The 18306-nt window shown below is 42.8% G+C and overlaps 1 protein-coding gene across 2 annotated transcripts in view; it reads right to left on the bottom strand.

Moving 5' to 3' along the window:
* Window positions 1–3011: 3011 nt before the first annotated feature.
* Window positions 3012–18306, bottom strand: part of LOC145716596 (SRSF protein kinase 1-like) — a 180085-nt gene continuing 164790 nt past the window's right edge. For both annotated transcript variants that reach the window (XR_014139405.1, XM_081800691.1), the window contains one exon: window positions 3012–13860. Coding sequence is in view for 1 of the 2 variants with exons in the window: in XM_081800691.1 (XP_081656817.1) it covers window positions 13659–13860 (202 nt within the window). In the remaining variant the exon portion in view is untranslated. The remainder of the gene's footprint in view (window positions 13861–18306) is intronic.

Below are 18306 nucleotides of genomic sequence, written 5' to 3'. Positions count from 1 at the left end.
GTGGCTCAGTTGGTTAAGCGACTGCCTTCGGCTCAGGTCATGATCCTGGAGTCCCTGGATCGAGTCCCGCATCGGGCTCCCTGCTCGGCAGGGAGTCTGCTTCTCCCTCTGACCCTCCCAACCCTCCCCCCTCTCATGTGCTCTCTCTCTCAGTCTCTCTCTCTCAAATAAATAAATAAAATCTTTAAAAAAAATAAAAATAAAAAAATAAAGTATTGGCAAGGACGTAGAAAAACTGTAACCCTCATATACTGCTGGTGGGAATATACAGTGATATGCAGCTTCTTCAGAAAAACAGTCTGGCAATTCCTCAAGATATTTAAACATGGAGTTACAATATGACCCAACGACAATTCCACTCCTGGGCATACCCAAGAAAATGAAAACATGCCCACTTAAAAACTCATATACAAATACACACTACACACACACGCACACATATATACACAAACTACACGCATACACAGAGTAGCATATTCTTAATAGCCCCAAAAATAGAAACCAAAAGTAAATCAACTGATAAATGGACAAACAAAATGTAATATATCTCAACCACAGAATATTATAGTATAAAAAGGTATAAAGTAATAATATATGCTATAACATGGATCAAAGTTAAAAAGATGCTAAGTATGCCAGCTACGAAAGACTACATACTATAGGACTCTATTTATATGAAATGTCCAGAATAAGCAAATCCACAGAAAAAAGAAAGTAGATTAGTGGTTGCCAAGGACTGGGAAGAATGGGGATGAGGACTGCTAATGAACATATTTCTTTTTTGGGGTGATGAAACTTTTATGGAATTAGACAGTGCTAATAGTTGCCCAATCTGTAAATATACTGAAAACCAATGATTTGTAGCCTTTAAAGTGGTAAATTTTATGTAAAGTATTCCCCCCTTTCTAGTAGTTTCAATTAGCATGGTCAACTGCAGTCTGGAAGCAGATGATCCTCCTCCTAGCATTCACCAGAAGATCAATAGTAGCCTAACACGAGGTCACAATGCCTAGGTCATTCCCCTCACTTCACCTCATCTAGTAGGCATTTTTTTTTTTTAAGATTTTATTTATTTATTTATTTATTTATTTGACACAGAGAGAGCACAAGCACAGGGAGAAGCAGAGAGAGAGAGAGGCAGACTCCCCACTGAGCAGGGAGCCAGACAAAGGGCTCAATCCCAGGACCCTGGGATCATGACCTGAGCCGAAGGCAGACACTTAACGGCTGAGCCACCCAGGCGCCCCGTGGCAGGCATTTTTTCATCTCGCATCGCCACAAAAACAAGAAGGATGAGTACAGAACAATAAGACATTTGAAAGAGAGAGGGAGGGAGTGAAAGAGAGAGAGAGAGACCACATAACTTTTATTACAGTATAACTGTTCTATTTTATTATTGTTCTTGTTAATCTCTTTACTGTGCCTGATTTATTTATAACTTAAAATTCATCACAAGCATGTATGTAAAGGAAAAAACATGTGTATATAGGGTTTGCTACTACCTGCAGCTTCAGGCATTCATGGGGGTCCAGGAACATAACCCTAGTGGATTGGGGTGGGGGAGCTATTGTAATCAATACAGGAAACTGTATGAGGGGAAAAAAAAAAAAACCCAGCAAGTTTTCAAGTACTGCTAGTCAATACAAAATAGAAAAAAAAAAAAACAAAAACCACAAACCTTCAACAAAATCTAAAACTCCTTTACTTCATTTCAATCTTTTCAATTCTAGGTTGAAACAGGATCCAGTACAGATAAATAGGAAAATCACTCTACCCAATCCATTCTACCAATCCAGAATATCAATAACGCTAAGAAGGAGAGGGATCTGGACTAGGAACTCTTAATAATACAGTTCTTTTTTATACTAGCCGCGAGAGAGAAATAAAAAAACCCGGCAACTCTATTGTAAACTTCAAAGTTGCTAAGAGACTAGATTATAATCATTCCCACTACAAAAAGGAAATGATAATTATGTGAAATGATAGAAGTGTTATCCAACGCTAAGGTAGTAATCATAGGGGGCGCCTGGGTGGCTCAGTCAGTTAAGCGGCTGCCTTTGGCTCATGTCATGATGCTGGGGTCCTGGGATCGAGCCCCACGTCTGGCTCCCTGCTCAGCAGAGAGCCTGCTTCTCCCTCTCCCTCTGCCTGCCACTCTGCCTACTTGTGCTCTCTCTCTCTCTGTCAAATAAATAAATAAAATCTTTTTTTTTTTAAAAAAAGGTAGTAATCATAGTACAATATATCAACGTATCAAGTCAACACCTTCACTTACACAATGTACATCTTACACTTACATAATGCTGTACTGTCAATTATATCTTAGTAAAAATAAATTTGAAAAAAGAGAGAAAGCAAATTATTCTAAAACTTGTCTCATTACCAGGTTCTGTTTGTAAATGTTCTTAAAATCCTAATTTAGGTCCCAAATAAGAATCAAACATGCTTGGGGCCCACTGAGAGAACTGGTAGACAGCCCCAAAGAGCCAGAATATATCAGTTTGGGGCCAAAGAAGGAAGGTAAAGGAAGTTACGTTCCCACGTGAGTTGGGAAGCAGATTGGGAGAGGATGGGACAGAGAAGCAGGCCAGGAGGGAGGGGCCTATGGGGCAGCCCCAGGAAGTGTCTGCACAAAGGGCCTGGGGGGGAGGTGGGGAGCACAGTGGCGCAGGCAGTGAGTGCTGTGCAGACCCCGGCTGAGCCACCCCATACTGCTCTGGCACCGAGCACAGGGGGACAGCCCCGGCAGCAAGGCCAAAAGCAATCCCACAGTGGGTACCAGCGGCACCCAGGGCAGCGAGGAGCGGGCAGAAAGCCCATGGCAGACAGCACGGGGTGGCTCGGGCCCAGCCCCATGCCGCCCACCTCTGGGGACGTGCAGACCCAAAAGGGCTGACAGGTAGGGACAAGAACCACGGACACTTAGAAGGCAACTAAGAACCCTCTACACCAAAAAATGGAAAATTCCAGTTACACAACTGAGTATGTACAGGAATTTTTCACAGAGACAAACAGAGCTGTTGTCTGCTTAGTTCCTCGATCTGCTCCATGTCAAGCTGAACCCCAGTCTCTGGCTGCTCTCCTAACTCCCTGACTGCTCTGTTTCTTGCAACCTGTTCTTTCTCCTCCTGTATTCCACTGGATCTCCCAAAGGCCTGTCAGTAACAGCCTTCCTGCATCTTTTTTATTAATTTAACACCTCTTAAATGATTTGTTTTCCTATCAAATCTGTACTACTTGTGTAAGGTTTGGGAAGAGTCTACGAGTAACACCTCCACTTCTCACAGAACTGCAGAGCTGAAGAGTCCGAAAGACCTCACCGCTGACACCAACTGCCAAGTTTGCAGGTTCCAAACTCAAGCTCAGCTGCAATAGTTAATCTGTAAGAAGAACACACAGAACTCCCGGAAAGCTGTTATACTCATGATTACATTGTACTATAAACATAAGGGCCACAGATTACAGTCAATCAAAGGAAGTGTGAGGCAGGATCTGAGGGTCCCAAATGCAGAACATCCAGGTGTCCTCTTCCAGTGGAGTTAAATCAAGACTTGGACGCTTAACCAACTGAGCCATCCAGGCGCCGCTGGGCAGTGTTACATCCTTTACTACACCATTTGCTAGCTGCTCTTCGAGCCCCAGATTCGTATTTCTAGCTGTCTTTTTGATATCTATGCCAGTTTCTTTAAACTAAATGAATAAAGTCAAACTCAAAATTTACCCAGACCAACTGTGATTTCACTGTTCCTGTTAATAGTGCCAAATCCACTTCTTTCCAATAAGGAATTGAGGCAGTTCATAAAACCACAATAAAAGATACAAAATTAGAAGGAAATTGGGGCAAAGAAAAAATAGCCCAGAAAAAAAGAAAAGAGAATAATGCTGCAGTGAAGTTAGGACACAGAATGCAATGCTGGAAATTCTTGCTCACTTGTTAACAGGAGGGCTGTGCATTTGGCTCTGAGTTCTTTAATAGCCAAATAACATCTTAACAAAGAAGAGATGGCAAGCAGATTCAAAATTCACAGAGTCCTTTAAAAAAAAAAAATGATGCCCAGAATGCACTGCTGTTCTTCCAGGCGCCCCACAGTTCAAGACTTGGAAGGGTTTTCATCACGGTCCTCTATATTCAGTCTTTTGTCAAAGATAGAGATGCTTCCTCTGAAGTGCTGCTTGCTTTTTTGACCTCTCCATTAGCGTATCTTCTCTCTCTAATCAGTCAAGATTTACAAGTTAATCTTTCTTAAATAGAGCCATCCTCTGTGCAAAATCTACAATGGTTCCTCAGTGATAGGGGTTTTTTTTATTTTTTAATTTTATTTTTATTATTATTTTTTTAAAGATTTTATTTATTTATTTGACAGAGAGAGACAGAGCGAGACAGCGAGAGCGGGAACACAAGCAGGGGAGGGAGAAGCAGGCTTCCCGCTGAGCAGGGAGCCCGATGCGGGGCTCGATCCCAGGATCCTGGGATCATGACCTGAGCTGAAGGCAGACGCTTAAGGACTGAGCCACCCAGGCAACCCATACAGGGTTTTTTTTAAACTTTTTTTTTTATTTACAAAGAAATGCTTAGTACAGAAAACCAAGAAAAATTAAGACAAAGAGGTAAAACACACACACACACGAGAAATCCTATAATCCACATATAACTAGGTATGGCAACCATTTCTTAAACTGAGGTAAAATTGGGATGCCTGAGTGGCTCAGTCAGTTAAGCGTCTGCCTTCGGCTCAGGTGATGATCCCAGGTCCTGGGATAAAGCCCCACATCGGGCTCCTTGCTCAGCGGGGAGCCTGCTTCTCCCTCTGCCTTCCGCTCCCCCTGCTTGTGCGCTCTCTCTCTGATGAATACATTTTTAAAAATAAATAAATTGAGGCAAAATTTACAGACAGTGGAAGTCAAACATCTTATGTACACAATTCCCTGATATTTGACAAATGTATACATCCTAATCAATATGAAGAATATTTCTCCAAACTTCCTATGTTCGCTCTCCTGGTCACGTTCTTTGTCAGCTAGCTATGTAACCAATATTTTTTCCTAGTCTGAGGCTGGTCTTCTCATTTTTAAAAGTGCCTTTAAATCTGTAAATATTTTTCATTTTGATGAAATCAAATTTATTAATTTTTATTTTGTAGTTAATACTTCTTGCATACTCGCTAAGAAATCTTCCCTTACTGCAAGTTTGTGAAGATAACCAATTTTTTTTCTTTTTATAAGCTTTACACTTTTAGCTTTACATTTATATCTATGATCCATTACAACCTGTAAAGAGAGCTAAAAAATATCTATCTACACATTTACCATAAGATCAGAAACAATGTCCACTCTTAACCACTTCTATTCAACCTTAAGCAGGGAGCAAGGAAGCAAGAAAGAGAAATAAAATGCATAAATAATGTTGAGGAAAACAAATATCTGCATGATACTTGTGATATGATAAATGACCTATGTGCAAAAATCCCAAGAAAGCTACATTTACACACACGAACTATTCTGTGTTCCTTCAAGTTTTTTTTTTTTCCAATACGTATCTTACTAACTGGTGTTTTAATTTACTTCATGTACAAATTGCTTATCCTCATCTTCGTCCTCTACATGGCGCTCCCAAACTCCTCTTCAACCTAATCTACACATCAGCTTTTTGCTCGCTGTGGGCTAGGAAAATAAGGGCCCTCAGCACTTCCCAGAAACACTGGTCCCAGCTTCCGGGGCTGAGTCAGAGTACTGTCCTGTGCCATCAATAAAGTCCAATAATTCTCCAGCAGCAAAGCCCCCTTTACATTTTCTAGGAAGTCTTTTACCTCTAACCAAATCCGTCAATCCTCTAAAAGCTCTCACCAATCTTCCCTTTTTTCCCTCTTATAATTATTACCCACACAATAAAGGTGAAAAAGGCTATTTAAGTAGTTTCTCGATGTGGTCTCTTCAGGCACTACATTATTCTATGAGGTACCAGGGATGGACTGCGAAGGCAAGACCAGAGAAGGCCCTGGCACTGACTGGCTTCTATTTACTCCAGTGGCAAAGTCACGAGCCCACGAACTCCTGGAGAGTGGGGGCTCGTTTCCAATTCACCTTCACAGTCCCTGAAGTAAAACACACGCAACACTTCACACGGAGTAAGCCTCAAAGAACTGAACCGTCATGCTAACTAACACCTGGTGATCGATACCCTCGTCAGTGGCAACCGGCAGCACCTACAGGCCTATCAGGTGTCAGAATCTCCTCCGTCCCCACGGAAGAAATGAAACGAGGCCTTCTGTAATTAATTCAGGAGCACCTATTACTTGGTCACACAGATAAGCAGAGTTTCTTTTTAAGGCTTCAGGTAAGCCAAATAATTTTAAAAACATATGCAGCCATGGTAGGATTAAGTATGTGCACAGCATTAGTGGTTTATAAGGAAATAACTGAATGAATAAAGGTGATCTTTTTTATAGAAAAAAAAGGGAAAAAAGCAAACTAAAGACTACACTTCTATAAAATACAAGCTGTATGACACTGGTTTCTAAGGCAACCCTATGTAAGGTGTACTGCTTGTTTATTTTAAGAAAAGCTGAAGCTATAATAGTCTCCAAGGCATATAGACTGTGGAGAGAGACAAGGCCAATGTGAATGTATAACCACCACCATTACATTTTGAGAATTATTAAAATTCAGCCAATCTAAACTTTTCATAGATGGAAAGGCAATTTGTGTGTAAGAAGGTCACCAGACATTTTTCTACTGTGCGAATATTTCTATTGTTTATCCTATGTTTTGAAGAAGATATTCCGAAGCTTCAAAAGAAACAAACTGGATGCCACTCAAACGTGGATAGTAAGTAGGACCTCTGGAGCGTTACGGATAATTTAAAAAAGATCTAGGGAAGAAATGAAAGATCTGTATTCTGACTTGTGTCCCCTTCACGCCATGTCAACCTCCTCACTTCTTGACATGCCTTCTGAGACACACGGGAAACATCAGTGCCATTTGTCCCTTAGTTGTAACTTAACACTAGAGACAATTCCTTCATCCAACCAAAAATATTTATTGCACTGTGGAGAGTACAAATGCAGTGGGGTTGGCAAAATACACAGCCCCTGACCACAGGGAATCTTCCAGACTGAGGAGAAGGAGATCACAAATGAACACAAAAATAAACGTGTAACTACACAGCCTGGCGACTGCTGGAGGTGGGAGGTTGGGGTACATGCTCTTGTGAGGGGCAGAGGGTGGGGCGTGATGAAGAGGTGACTAGGGTTCAAAGAAGGCCTTTCTGAGGAAACGACACACACTTACCAAGTCAGACCACAAAAGTGTTGAAATCGATGTCTCCAGGAATAATACAGACGATGAAACTGTACAAGGTGCCAACTTATTGAAGAATGATTTAGAGGAGCCAAAAAACAGGGCCTCCAAGCAGGCAGTGCTGGCAGGATGATCTAACAAAACAACATTCCTACCGTCACCACTGACCAGTCCTTGTAGCAAATATGCGCTGAGGGTTGGAAAAACGTTTAGACACAAGGTCGTCCAAAGCAGTTAATTCCCCTTACACAGCGCCTCAGTCACCTAGTATGAGGTGAATGGAAGCCACTTCTTAGTGCTGGCTTCCGAGCTTCAGAGGCATGCACGTACCTGAGCCGAGCCTGACGAGGCTCTGAAACACGTGCCAATCCAGGTCATCCTCGCTGGGATCCCAGTTCGGGAGTTATAGTCCAGCCCAGAACGTCCAGCAGGCACCCTGGCCATTCTGAGGCAGGTGGTACCGAGTCACACTCTTTAGACCCACCCAGCACTGCAATCTCCCCACAGGACGAGGGTCTACTCTGGCGAAGAGGCTTTATGCTCAAACTCACGAAGCACGCGCATATTGCACAAGGGCGTCCCGGAAGTGTCTGTTTATTGGCTCACCCTGTGCCTGACCCCTGTTATCTCCTGGGCTTGGAAGTAGGAATCTGAACAAACTGCCCAGCCTACTGCTACAGTTCTCGCCCGAAACAATGGCCAGAGGTGACACCGAAATGAGACAGAGAGAGGCCATGTGACACAGCTGTCTCTCCGGAGGCCAGGGCAACAAGCCTGGCCCAGTGAGGCAGCCAGCACCCCAGGGGGCTGCACAAAGGGGACCAGCAGGAAAGCACACACGGGAACAAGCCCGGGAGGAGAATGAAGGAAGAAGGACAGGACAGAAGAAAATAAAATTCACATTTCTTAAGCACCTTCTACGTACCAAGCAGTATGGCACATACTTCGTGTATCTGTCACATTTTCATCCTTACAAAATCTTAGGTGGTATGATGTGGTTGTATATTATGTTACACAGAGAGATGATATTCTATCACAGACGAAGAAGCTGACGCCTGGAGGGAAAGGAGCTTGTCTGAGGACAGAGAACTAGGAAGCCGGATTTTGAATCCAACACTCTCAGACACCAAAGTCCACAGTCCTCCTGGGTTTGGTGGGAGAACAAGAAGTAAGATGAGTGGGAACAATCTGGCTATGAAGAAAGAAAATGCACAGCCAAGCAGAAAGGAGCAATAAAGAATGCTTTAGCAATATTAGAACTTTAAATAGTGACCTTTGTGCTGAAGTGGCTGAGGTTTCCTATGTTTCCAACGGGGAAAGACTTGTAAAGAGATAAAAAGGAAGGCTGGTTGGTCATGAATGATGCAGGAGGGCAGACACCCAGATGCTTACCACAGTTCTTGTGGGGTGCTGAGATTCCAGGTGACTCTGCAACTCCGCACCCAATGTTACCTGTTTCCTAAGGTGAACAAATATTTCTTTTGTGAAGAAATAAAACAGGTAGTATGTTTTGTTGTTGATGTTTTACTTTACTTTGAATCCTAAGAAGTGGTTGGTAGGGCAGAGGTTCTCTAGGAATGAAGTCAAAGAAAACAGAAGGGACAGAAGACAGACAAGACAGCTCCCCAGACTAAGTAAAACCCACCCTAACTGCAAAAGCCATCCCTCCCCTTCCCCCTGCCCGAACGGTTCAGTCCACAGTCATTAGACAGGGTGGGGCAACAAAGGATATCTGAGTACAGGCTAGGTAAGGGCAGAGGGGAGAGATGCCCTTCACCGCAGAGACAGCGACTGGTGATTCATCACGTACAAGGAAATTAATCAAATAATTAAATGTAATGAGGATAAGGAGAGCCTAGCCTCTTACTGTCAAAGAAAGAAAGAAACCCAGAAATAGGGAAAGGGAGAAAACTGGGCTGAATCCCCTGGCAGTAGAGTGCAATTAGAGATACCTCATTAAATTCACATATTTTAATATATACATAAGCATAAACATAGGATACGTATAAACATAAAAGGTGTGTGCACCCCTAGCCCTATGCTGAGAGAGCTACAAGCACGGACACCCCAACAATGGTAACCACATACCACGCCCAGATCTTGTTTTCAAAATCCTGCCCTAGAAAGAGTGGACTCCAGGGCTCGGGTAGGGAAAATACAAGCCTGGAAGAGTTTACCTTACTTGAAAGTAAGACAGTGTTCCAAGAATGACAATGACATCTTTTTTTTTTTTTTTTAAGATTTTATTTATTTATTTGACAGAGAGAGCGAGAGACAGCGAGAGAAGGAACACAAGCAGGGGGAGCGGGAGAGGGAGAAGCAGGCTCCCCACTGGGCAGGGAGCCCGATGTGGGGCTCGATCCCAGGACCCTGGGATCATGACCTGAGCCGAAGGCAGACGCTCAACAACTGAGCCACCCAGGCGCCCAAAGATTTTATTTATTTATTCATAAGAGACAGAGAGAGAGAGAAAGGCAGAGGGAGAAGCAGGCTCCCTGCAGAGCAGGGAGCCCAACGTGGGACTCGATCCCAGGACCCTGGGATTGTGACCTGAGCCGAAGGCAGACGCTTAACGACTGAGCCATCCAGGCGCCCCATGACAAGGACATCTTGAAAGGACAGAGAATCAACCTGAAGGAACTCCTAATGGCCAAATGTGGGATAAGCCACGCATCCAAACAAGTAAGGAGAGGAACTGATTAGAACTCATGGAATAGGGAAACCCATGAATGAGTCCATGTGAGATAGCGAGAAAGACAGACAAGATAGGGAGATGGATGGAAGGGGTAGGGGGGAGACAAGAAGAGAAAGAAAGGAGAGAGAGAGAGAAGGAAATACATTCGTTGACAAGAGGATACTTAGAGTCTCAAAGAAGTAACTCTCAACAAAATATTTATTTATTACCAGGGGGAAAAGAGTAACTTCACAGTACAGATTACCTGGCAGACACCATCCTGAACAAAGTGACAGACATCAACGGCAACAGTGTAAACCCAAACCGTGCACTACCTGATAAAATAACGTGCTAAGACAACACTTCCCACAGAGCAACACTTGATTTTTTGTTTAAAGATTTTATTCATTTCCTCGACAGAGAGAGCTAGAGTAACACAAGCAGGGGGAGCAGCAGAGGCAGAGGGAGAAGCAGGCTCCCCAGTGAGCAGGGAGCCTGCCGCCCGATCCCAGAACCTGGGATCATGACCCAAGCCGAAGGCAGACACCTAACCAACTGAGCCACCCAGGCGCCCCACAACACTTTTTTGATATTCCAAATTAAGACGCATGGGAGGGCACCTGGCTGGCTTAGTCAGTAGAACATATAGAGCATGCCTCTTATTCTCAGGGTTGTGAGTTGGAGCCCCACCTTGGGTATAGAGATTACTTTAAAAAAAACAAAACAAATCTACAAAATAAACAGTTTACCAAATTAAGAAACATTATACAAAATAATTGGCCTACAATCTTCAAAAATGTCAGTCATGAAAGCCAAGAAAAGACTAAGGAACTGTTCCAGATTAAAGAAACAAGTATTAACAAAGAAAAAAAAAACAAGCCCAACAAGTCATTTGCCCCCCAACATGGCAAACCAAGACTTATAGTTTCAACCTACCGCAGGAATGTGACCTTTTAAAAGTCAACCAGAAGTTAACTGATAAGTACAAGTGAGGTAATCTGCATGATAAAAAAACCTGCTCTCTCTCTACCCCCTCAAAGGAAGATGTCTTGGCATGAAATAATCCTTCTCTTCTGCTAGTAACTCTGAACCTCACCCTCTTTCCCAGAGAAAGCTCTCATTTTTCACAATTCCGAAAAGCATCTCCACTTGCTGGATACAGATGTTGTCTGATTCATGAAATGCTTAATAAAGCCAATTAGATCTTCAAATCTACTCACTTGAATTTTGTTTTTTAACACAAGAAAACAAAACATAATTCTGAGAAGGACTGGTTTCATATAAAGGACAATATTGGCAACTGGCAAAACCTGAATGGAGTCTGAAGAATGAATGGCAGAACTATTACAATGTTAACTTCTTGATCTTGATGGCTGCATTGTACTTACAAAGAAGAATGTACCTGATTGTGGGCAAAATACACTAAATAACTCAGGGATGAATAAGCAACATGGTGAAAACTTAAAACTCTATTCATGGCTGGAGGGTGAGGGTGGGGCACAGTTCTTGTCCCAGACATTCCCAATCAGTTCCACAGACTCTCTGAATTGCATTTACGTCGGTTACCTTAGACAAATGGTTTTGATCTATATACAAAATTCACAGAGTAAGGCATCTGTTATGTGTAATGCTGACTAGAAGCACAGGTTACTTACCAAAGTCAGGAATGAGAGAGAGAGAGAGAAACTTCTATCTCTCACATGCTTTAGTGAGGCTGACTTTAATACTCGTTAAGATGTTTAGAGTTCAGTAAATGTTACCTAAAATCAGTCCTGACTGTGAAATCTTCCATTCACAGCCCTGTATTTCAGTCTGAGGTGTCCACTGTGCAGATCTACAGAGATGGTAAAGGGATAAATAAGAGTATTGGTTACATCTCCTGACCCACATCCTTAAGAGCCAGATATGAGGCAAAGGATGCTCATTCTAGCATGGTGGGACCCATGTGCTAAAAAGAAGTGTTCCTACACAACCAACCTAATGCTTTGGCACAAGCAGTAAAATCGAAAGACAACTGTCCACATCTCCTTTTCAAACAACTTCATTTCTGAACCAAGAAATGCAGAGTAAGAGGGAGGATATAAAACCTCTTCTTTCCACCTTTCCACAGACTCTGTTATATTCCATATTAGATGGCAAAGTCACTCCTCATAAAAATGCTAAAGATCTACTTCCTTTTTCTAAAGAAAACACAGATTCCATGTGTAGAAACCCATATCAGGTTAGAGTGGAAGATCAGTTCTTGAACTTTTACAGCAGAACATAATTTTCTCTTCCTCTTAATAGGTAACTAAAAAGTACAATGTTCCATAACCAATACACGAATGGCCTGCAATCACTAATAAGTTCATACAAGGCACTACAGAGCGAGAGATTCATTAATGCTCTATGGCCTGAACAGGCATCCATCTTCTGCTATCTATTATTATTCTGTACAGAATCTGATTTATATTTAACTTAATCTGTAGCAAATCGGTATTTCATCAAATGTTCAGAAGCTCAGACTAGCGGACTGTGATAATTTTCTATTAGAGAGAGTGAAACTCCAGATGAGTAAGTTAAGTAAAAAGAGGAGTCAAACGGACACAGCAACTTCCCTTTCTCCTGCATTCTCAGAGACCAGTCTACACAACGTATACAGTCTGGATCACATTGTTCTCAATATTCATCATACAACATGCTTGCCTTTTAGGAGTATAACTCTATGTTCTTGATCTTTAGGAAGCATCAATACAGGAACACTTCACTTGAGTAATTTTTTTAAAGACTTTGTCAGAGAGAGAGAGAGAGAGAGCACAAGCAGGGGGAGCGGCAGAGGGAGAGGCAGGATCGATGCAGGGCTGATCCCAGGACCCTGGGATCATGACCTGAGCCGAAGGCAGATGCTTAACGACTGAGCCACCCAGGCATCCTTCACTTAAGTAATTTCTGTGTCTTATGCGAAATCACAGCTAAAAACATAATCCACTATGTCACACAATGACAGAACCCACAGAATGTCTTTTTCATTGAGCACAATGCCAGGAAAAAGTCTGTTTCTGTAAACAAATGAGCAGGCTTTCTTTCCACGGACAATGAATACTATGTAATTCAATGCTCTACAGAGAAAGGGCTGGTTCCTTGTTAGTCTCAGCAGCCTGAAAACTTAAAAGTCAAATGTCTCGCACAACAGTTAAATTGGCTCCCCTCAGGAGCCTGGTAACTTCAAGTCTTTATGCTCTTCTTAAATGGCTTATTATGTTTGTTTTTTTTTTAAATATTTTATTTATTTATTTATTTGACAGAGAGAGACACAGCAAGAGAGGGAACAGAAGCAGGGGGAGTGGGAGAGGGAGAAGCAGGCTTCCCGCTGAGCAGGGAGCCCGATGCGGGGCTCGATCCCAGGACCCTGGAATGATGACCTGAGCCGAAGGCAGACGCTTAACGACTGAGCCACCCAGGCGCCCCTGGCTTATTATGTTTTTATCTTTAATGGTTGTTTCATACTATCTTTAATTCTACTGGTAGATTTAAATCCTCTAGAAAGTACTCAGAGTATGTATGTACATCTGTATATATTTTCCATCTCTTACTGTTTTCCTTCTGACATCTCTTACATTTTTGGGTATCATTCTACATTTAATGACCTGGAAATTAAAAACAATACTGACACCAAGAGGTTAATTTAATAAAGACCAAGCAATCTGCCTCATTCACTCCCCCTCACAAAGCCCTGCCGCCCAGCAAGTGTATCACCTTTGCAGTAGTCAGCAGGGTCCTCCTGCTCCTCATCGTCGGATCCTAGGATCTCCTCCTCGGGCTCTGGGGGTGTGGGGTCCGGCAGAGGCGGTGGCGGAGGCGGCGGAGGCGGCGGCGGAGGAACTAAGGGAGCTTTCTGCTGAGGCTCCGGCCTGCAACAGTGGAAGGAAAATTCCTGTTTACTTAGAAGTCAATCTTGCATTACGGACACACGTAAGAGTTTCTTAACGCAAGAAAAAAATAAAGCTTGTCACACACTAAGAAGAAATGTTGATTAACGTCACTTTGTCATTTTAGCTAAATTCAAGTAATGCTTCAACATACAGGTCAGGAGGAAAAATTATACTTTGCAGACACATTTTCATTCAGAGATTCAGTATTTCTTAAGTCCTGACAATATTATGAAATATAAGTGAAAAGGAAAGAGTATTCATCCTGCCCCCATGATACACAGCCTTATTAGTTAGAACACATCCCACAGAGATTATAAAAAGGCAGATGAAAGCAGCCCCGAATTTAAAAAAGGACTTATTTTCCATTTTTTTTAAATTAAATCCCATAGAAATAGTTAGGAATGTGGTTAGGTTCCCTGGATGACTTCTAAAAGCTAATATATGCTGTAGCTGATGTACAGTTATTTTCATTAAGGAATTCAGTTATCTATCAACCTCTGGGAATTAAAGAGAACACCCACTGTCAAACACAGATATAGTCCATACATTAATGCCAGGTTTGCAAAATGGTCATTTCTAATTGTCACATAAAGGCTCAATGATGATTAAGTATGCTCTTTTACAAAAGATAAGAAAACCTGTAATGCAAAAAAAAATTTTTTTAAGCTTGAGAGATTACAGATATAACCCTTCTTTCAAGTACCCAGAAACTCAAGAGCATACTGAATACATTTGCTTAAATAAGTAAAGCATTCATAACGCAATTCTATAAAATCAAGCTTTCACTTACTATAAAATTTAACTGCTATTTCTAACCACGTCCTTCTGGGGAAACTTGAACCTAAGGTCACAACGTAGGCACTAGAAGCACATCTCTCCCTTAAACTACAAGCTGCCCTAGCAATGGGACCACCACCGCTCTCCCTGAGGGGGCCAGCACTGTGTGTGGGTAGGAAATGGGGAGGTACAGATACCCTGCGGAAGGTATCTCCATGTTCCCCAGAGAAGGCTTCAGTAAGTGAGCAGGGGGTCTCCAGTCTGGGGAGCAAGGGGGATCCCACAAGCACTAATGTGGTAGACAAGTGCTCTTGTCTTTGGCCTGCCCAGTATTCATGCTCCCCTCCTCCAAGCAGCCTTTGAGACACCGCTGCCCTCTGCACAACGGAAGCCCGGTTCCAGATCCGCTCTTCCCGGTGGTACAGCCGAGGGCACAGACAGCCAGAGCTCACTTGAGAGCCCTGGTGCCTTCAGGTCAGCAGTCACAGGGGACACGTTCATCTGCTAGTACGAGGCAGGGCCAGCAGAGCTGCCCTGTCCGCTCCCCCCTTCTAAGCCGGACCTCTAAGATCCCCCAAATAGCCCTTACTATATTGCCTTTAGCCTAAGTTAGCTACAGTTCATTTATGTGGTTCGCCCCCCCAAAACTCAAACTGCCACAAGCAACTACGGGGGGCAGGGGTGAAAGGCAGCGGAAAGGCCAGCAGTTGTGAGGAACTGGGGGGTGGGAGGTCCTTAAAGGCAAACACCGGCAAGTAGGACTACCTTTGGCAGAACTAACGAAAGCTTCTGTGCTAAAAATGACTTGTACTGATTTCTACTTGCTAGAATTTATGAAGACTCAAAGTTACAGCCCTTTGGGTGACAAACACTAGGAGCGTGCTGGTGGTCACATTCTGAGTTAACCACTGCTCATGATGGAGCACTGGAAGAGTCACAACCAAACACCCACATCACTGCTCCAAATACGTCCAAAATATATCCAACACGGGGTGCCTGGGTGGCTCAGTCGTTAAGCGTCTGCCTTCGGCTCAGGTCACAGTCCCAGGATCCTGGGATCGAGCCCCACATTGGGCTCCCTGCTCCGCAGAGAGCCTGCTTCTCCCTCTCCCACTCCCCCTGCTTGTGTTCCCTCTCTCGCGGTGTCTCTATCAAATAAATAAATAAAATCTTAAAATAAATAAATAAATAAATAAATGCCCCCCCCTTAAAAACAAAACAAAAAAAACAAAATACATCCAACAGACCTTATGCAAGTGTGATCATTTTTCTAGCATCCTTGCAAATGCTCCTTCTCTAACATAGTGCTCTTCCTGCAAGTTGAATGGTCCCAGACAAAAGACAGGTCTGAGGAAGGGGAGGCAGGAGAGGACTACACCATCTCAGGGCTTCTCCAGAAGAAAGGGAAGGTTAGCAAGATGAATGGGCTACGCGACCCATTCACTCTTCAGGGCCGTGTGCAGAACCTACGCAGCCGACAAATCTGCTCCATCAGAAATGCTTTGAAAGTTAGCTATTTCTTCCTTAGAAATTTTATATGAATAAGCGAGGAGATTCTCCAAATTTAAAAGAAAACGTGTTCTATTCCCTATAGAAACCATGGAACAAGTAATGAACAGAACAGAACTGGAGGATCTTGTTCTACCAGCGGCAGGCCCCTCGGTGCTCTGCACTTCTGACAGTTGGCCAGGTAATTCGCTGTAGCCGGGGATGTTTTGTCCTCTGTAGGATGTTACCAGCAGCCCTGGCCTCAAGCCACTAATGTCAGTGACATCCCATCCCCCACCCCCAGCTGTGACCATCAAAACTCCCCTGGGGACAAAGTCAAGCCCATTTGAGATCCACTGCTCTCACGGTATTTTCTGTATTTAGCTTCATCTCTATGGAGTAGATTCTATTTGTGAGAAGAGAAAAATTCTAATTTTCATGGGCCCATTTTCTCTCATTTGAGAGGTTCAAATACCTTCATCACAATGTGTTTCTTTTAATCATTCCTTACCCATTTGGTGAGATGCCCACATTGCTTAACAAAATCTCAGACCCTCTGGTCTCAATGAACAGGCACCTCCCATCCCCCCCGTGAGGACCACATTGAACAGGCAGGCAGAAAGCTCCCCCAGACCCAGTCAGTTCTCTCAGGTTAAAGGGATGAGTCGGGTACCCTGAAGTATAAAGGAATGTTGATGTAATATTTCAACTGGCTATCATATCAAAGCATCTAGGACTATGTTGTCTAATCAGTAGCCGCTGGCCACATGCGGGTTCTTGAAACGTGACTAATCCAAACCAAGATAAGTGTAAAAATACATACTGGATTTCCAAGATTTCATACAGTAAATGTAAAATATTTTATTAATAATTTTATATTTATCACATGTTAAAACAATAATGCCTGGGATATAATGAACTATATTATTAAAATTAAACTCACTTGATTCTTTTTACTTTTTTTTAATATGGCTACTAGAACACTTTGAATTACAAATGAGGATCACATGATATTTCTCCAGGACAGCACTACTCTAGACCCTTCAGAGCACCAACACCAGAGGACAGATTCCTGGTCACCCAATGACTGTGGATTTTTCTTTTCTTTCCTTTTTTAAGATTTTATTTATTTGAGAGAGAGAGAGAGAGAAAAAATGAGTATGAGGAGGAGCAGAGGGAGAAACAGGCTCCCTGCGGAGCAGGGAGCCCGACATGGGGCTCCATCCCAGGACGCTGGGATCATGACCTGAGCGGAAGGCAGACGCTCAACTGACGGAGGCACCCTGTGATTTTTTTTGCCTCACATCAATTATCACCAACTATTAAATCACTCATCACAGTAAGGCTCAGAACAATGTTAGAGGCCCAATCATGATTCTGTTTCATCCCATCCATCCTTGTTACTGCCTCCACACAGGAGAAACACAAGTAAATTTGCCTTAGGGCAGCTGTATGGACCAAGCCACACCATCTTTAAGGCTGCCTTCTTCACAGTGGTTTCTCGTGGCTTCTACAGTATTACAAAGCCTGGTTAAATCTCAACTATTTAACAGATCCAGAGGTAGCAGCTGGTATCACCAAATACATACTCATGAAATATATCAACAGATTTTTTAAAAAAATCTTTTCATCAGTCCCGATGAAAACCATCAAGAAGTTATTTCATATAATTACTAGAAGCAGGGGCACCTGGGTGGCTCAGTCGTTATGCACCTGCCTTGACAAAAAAACCTTGACAATAAAAAGACAAACCAACTTAAAAACAGGAAGATTAGAACAGACATTTTCCAAAGATGACCTGTAAATGACCAATAAGCACATGAAAAGATGCTCAACATCACTAGTTGTTTGGGAAATGAAAATCAAAACCACAATGAGATACGCTTCATACCCAATAGGATGGGTATAATTCAAAAATAAACAAACAAACAAAACAAAACAGACAATAACAAGTATTGTGGAGCCTGAAGAAATTAGAACCCTGAATTTGCAGCACGAGTGTTACATGGCCCAGCTGCTTTGTAGTCTGGCAGTTCCTAAAAAGGTTGAATTTAGAGTTATCATAAACCCAACAATTCCACTTCCAGGTATATACCAAAAGAAATGAAAACACATGTCCCCAACACAGTCTTGTGCAAAAATATTCATAGCAGCATTATT

Source organism: Leptonychotes weddellii, chromosome 12 (assembly GCF_054177405.1).
Source record: "Leptonychotes weddellii isolate Sample4059 chromosome 12, ASM5417740v2, whole genome shotgun sequence".
Taxonomy (NCBI): domain Eukaryota; kingdom Metazoa; phylum Chordata; class Mammalia; order Carnivora; family Phocidae; genus Leptonychotes; species Leptonychotes weddellii.
This window is presented reverse-complemented; position numbering and strand designations above follow the sequence as displayed.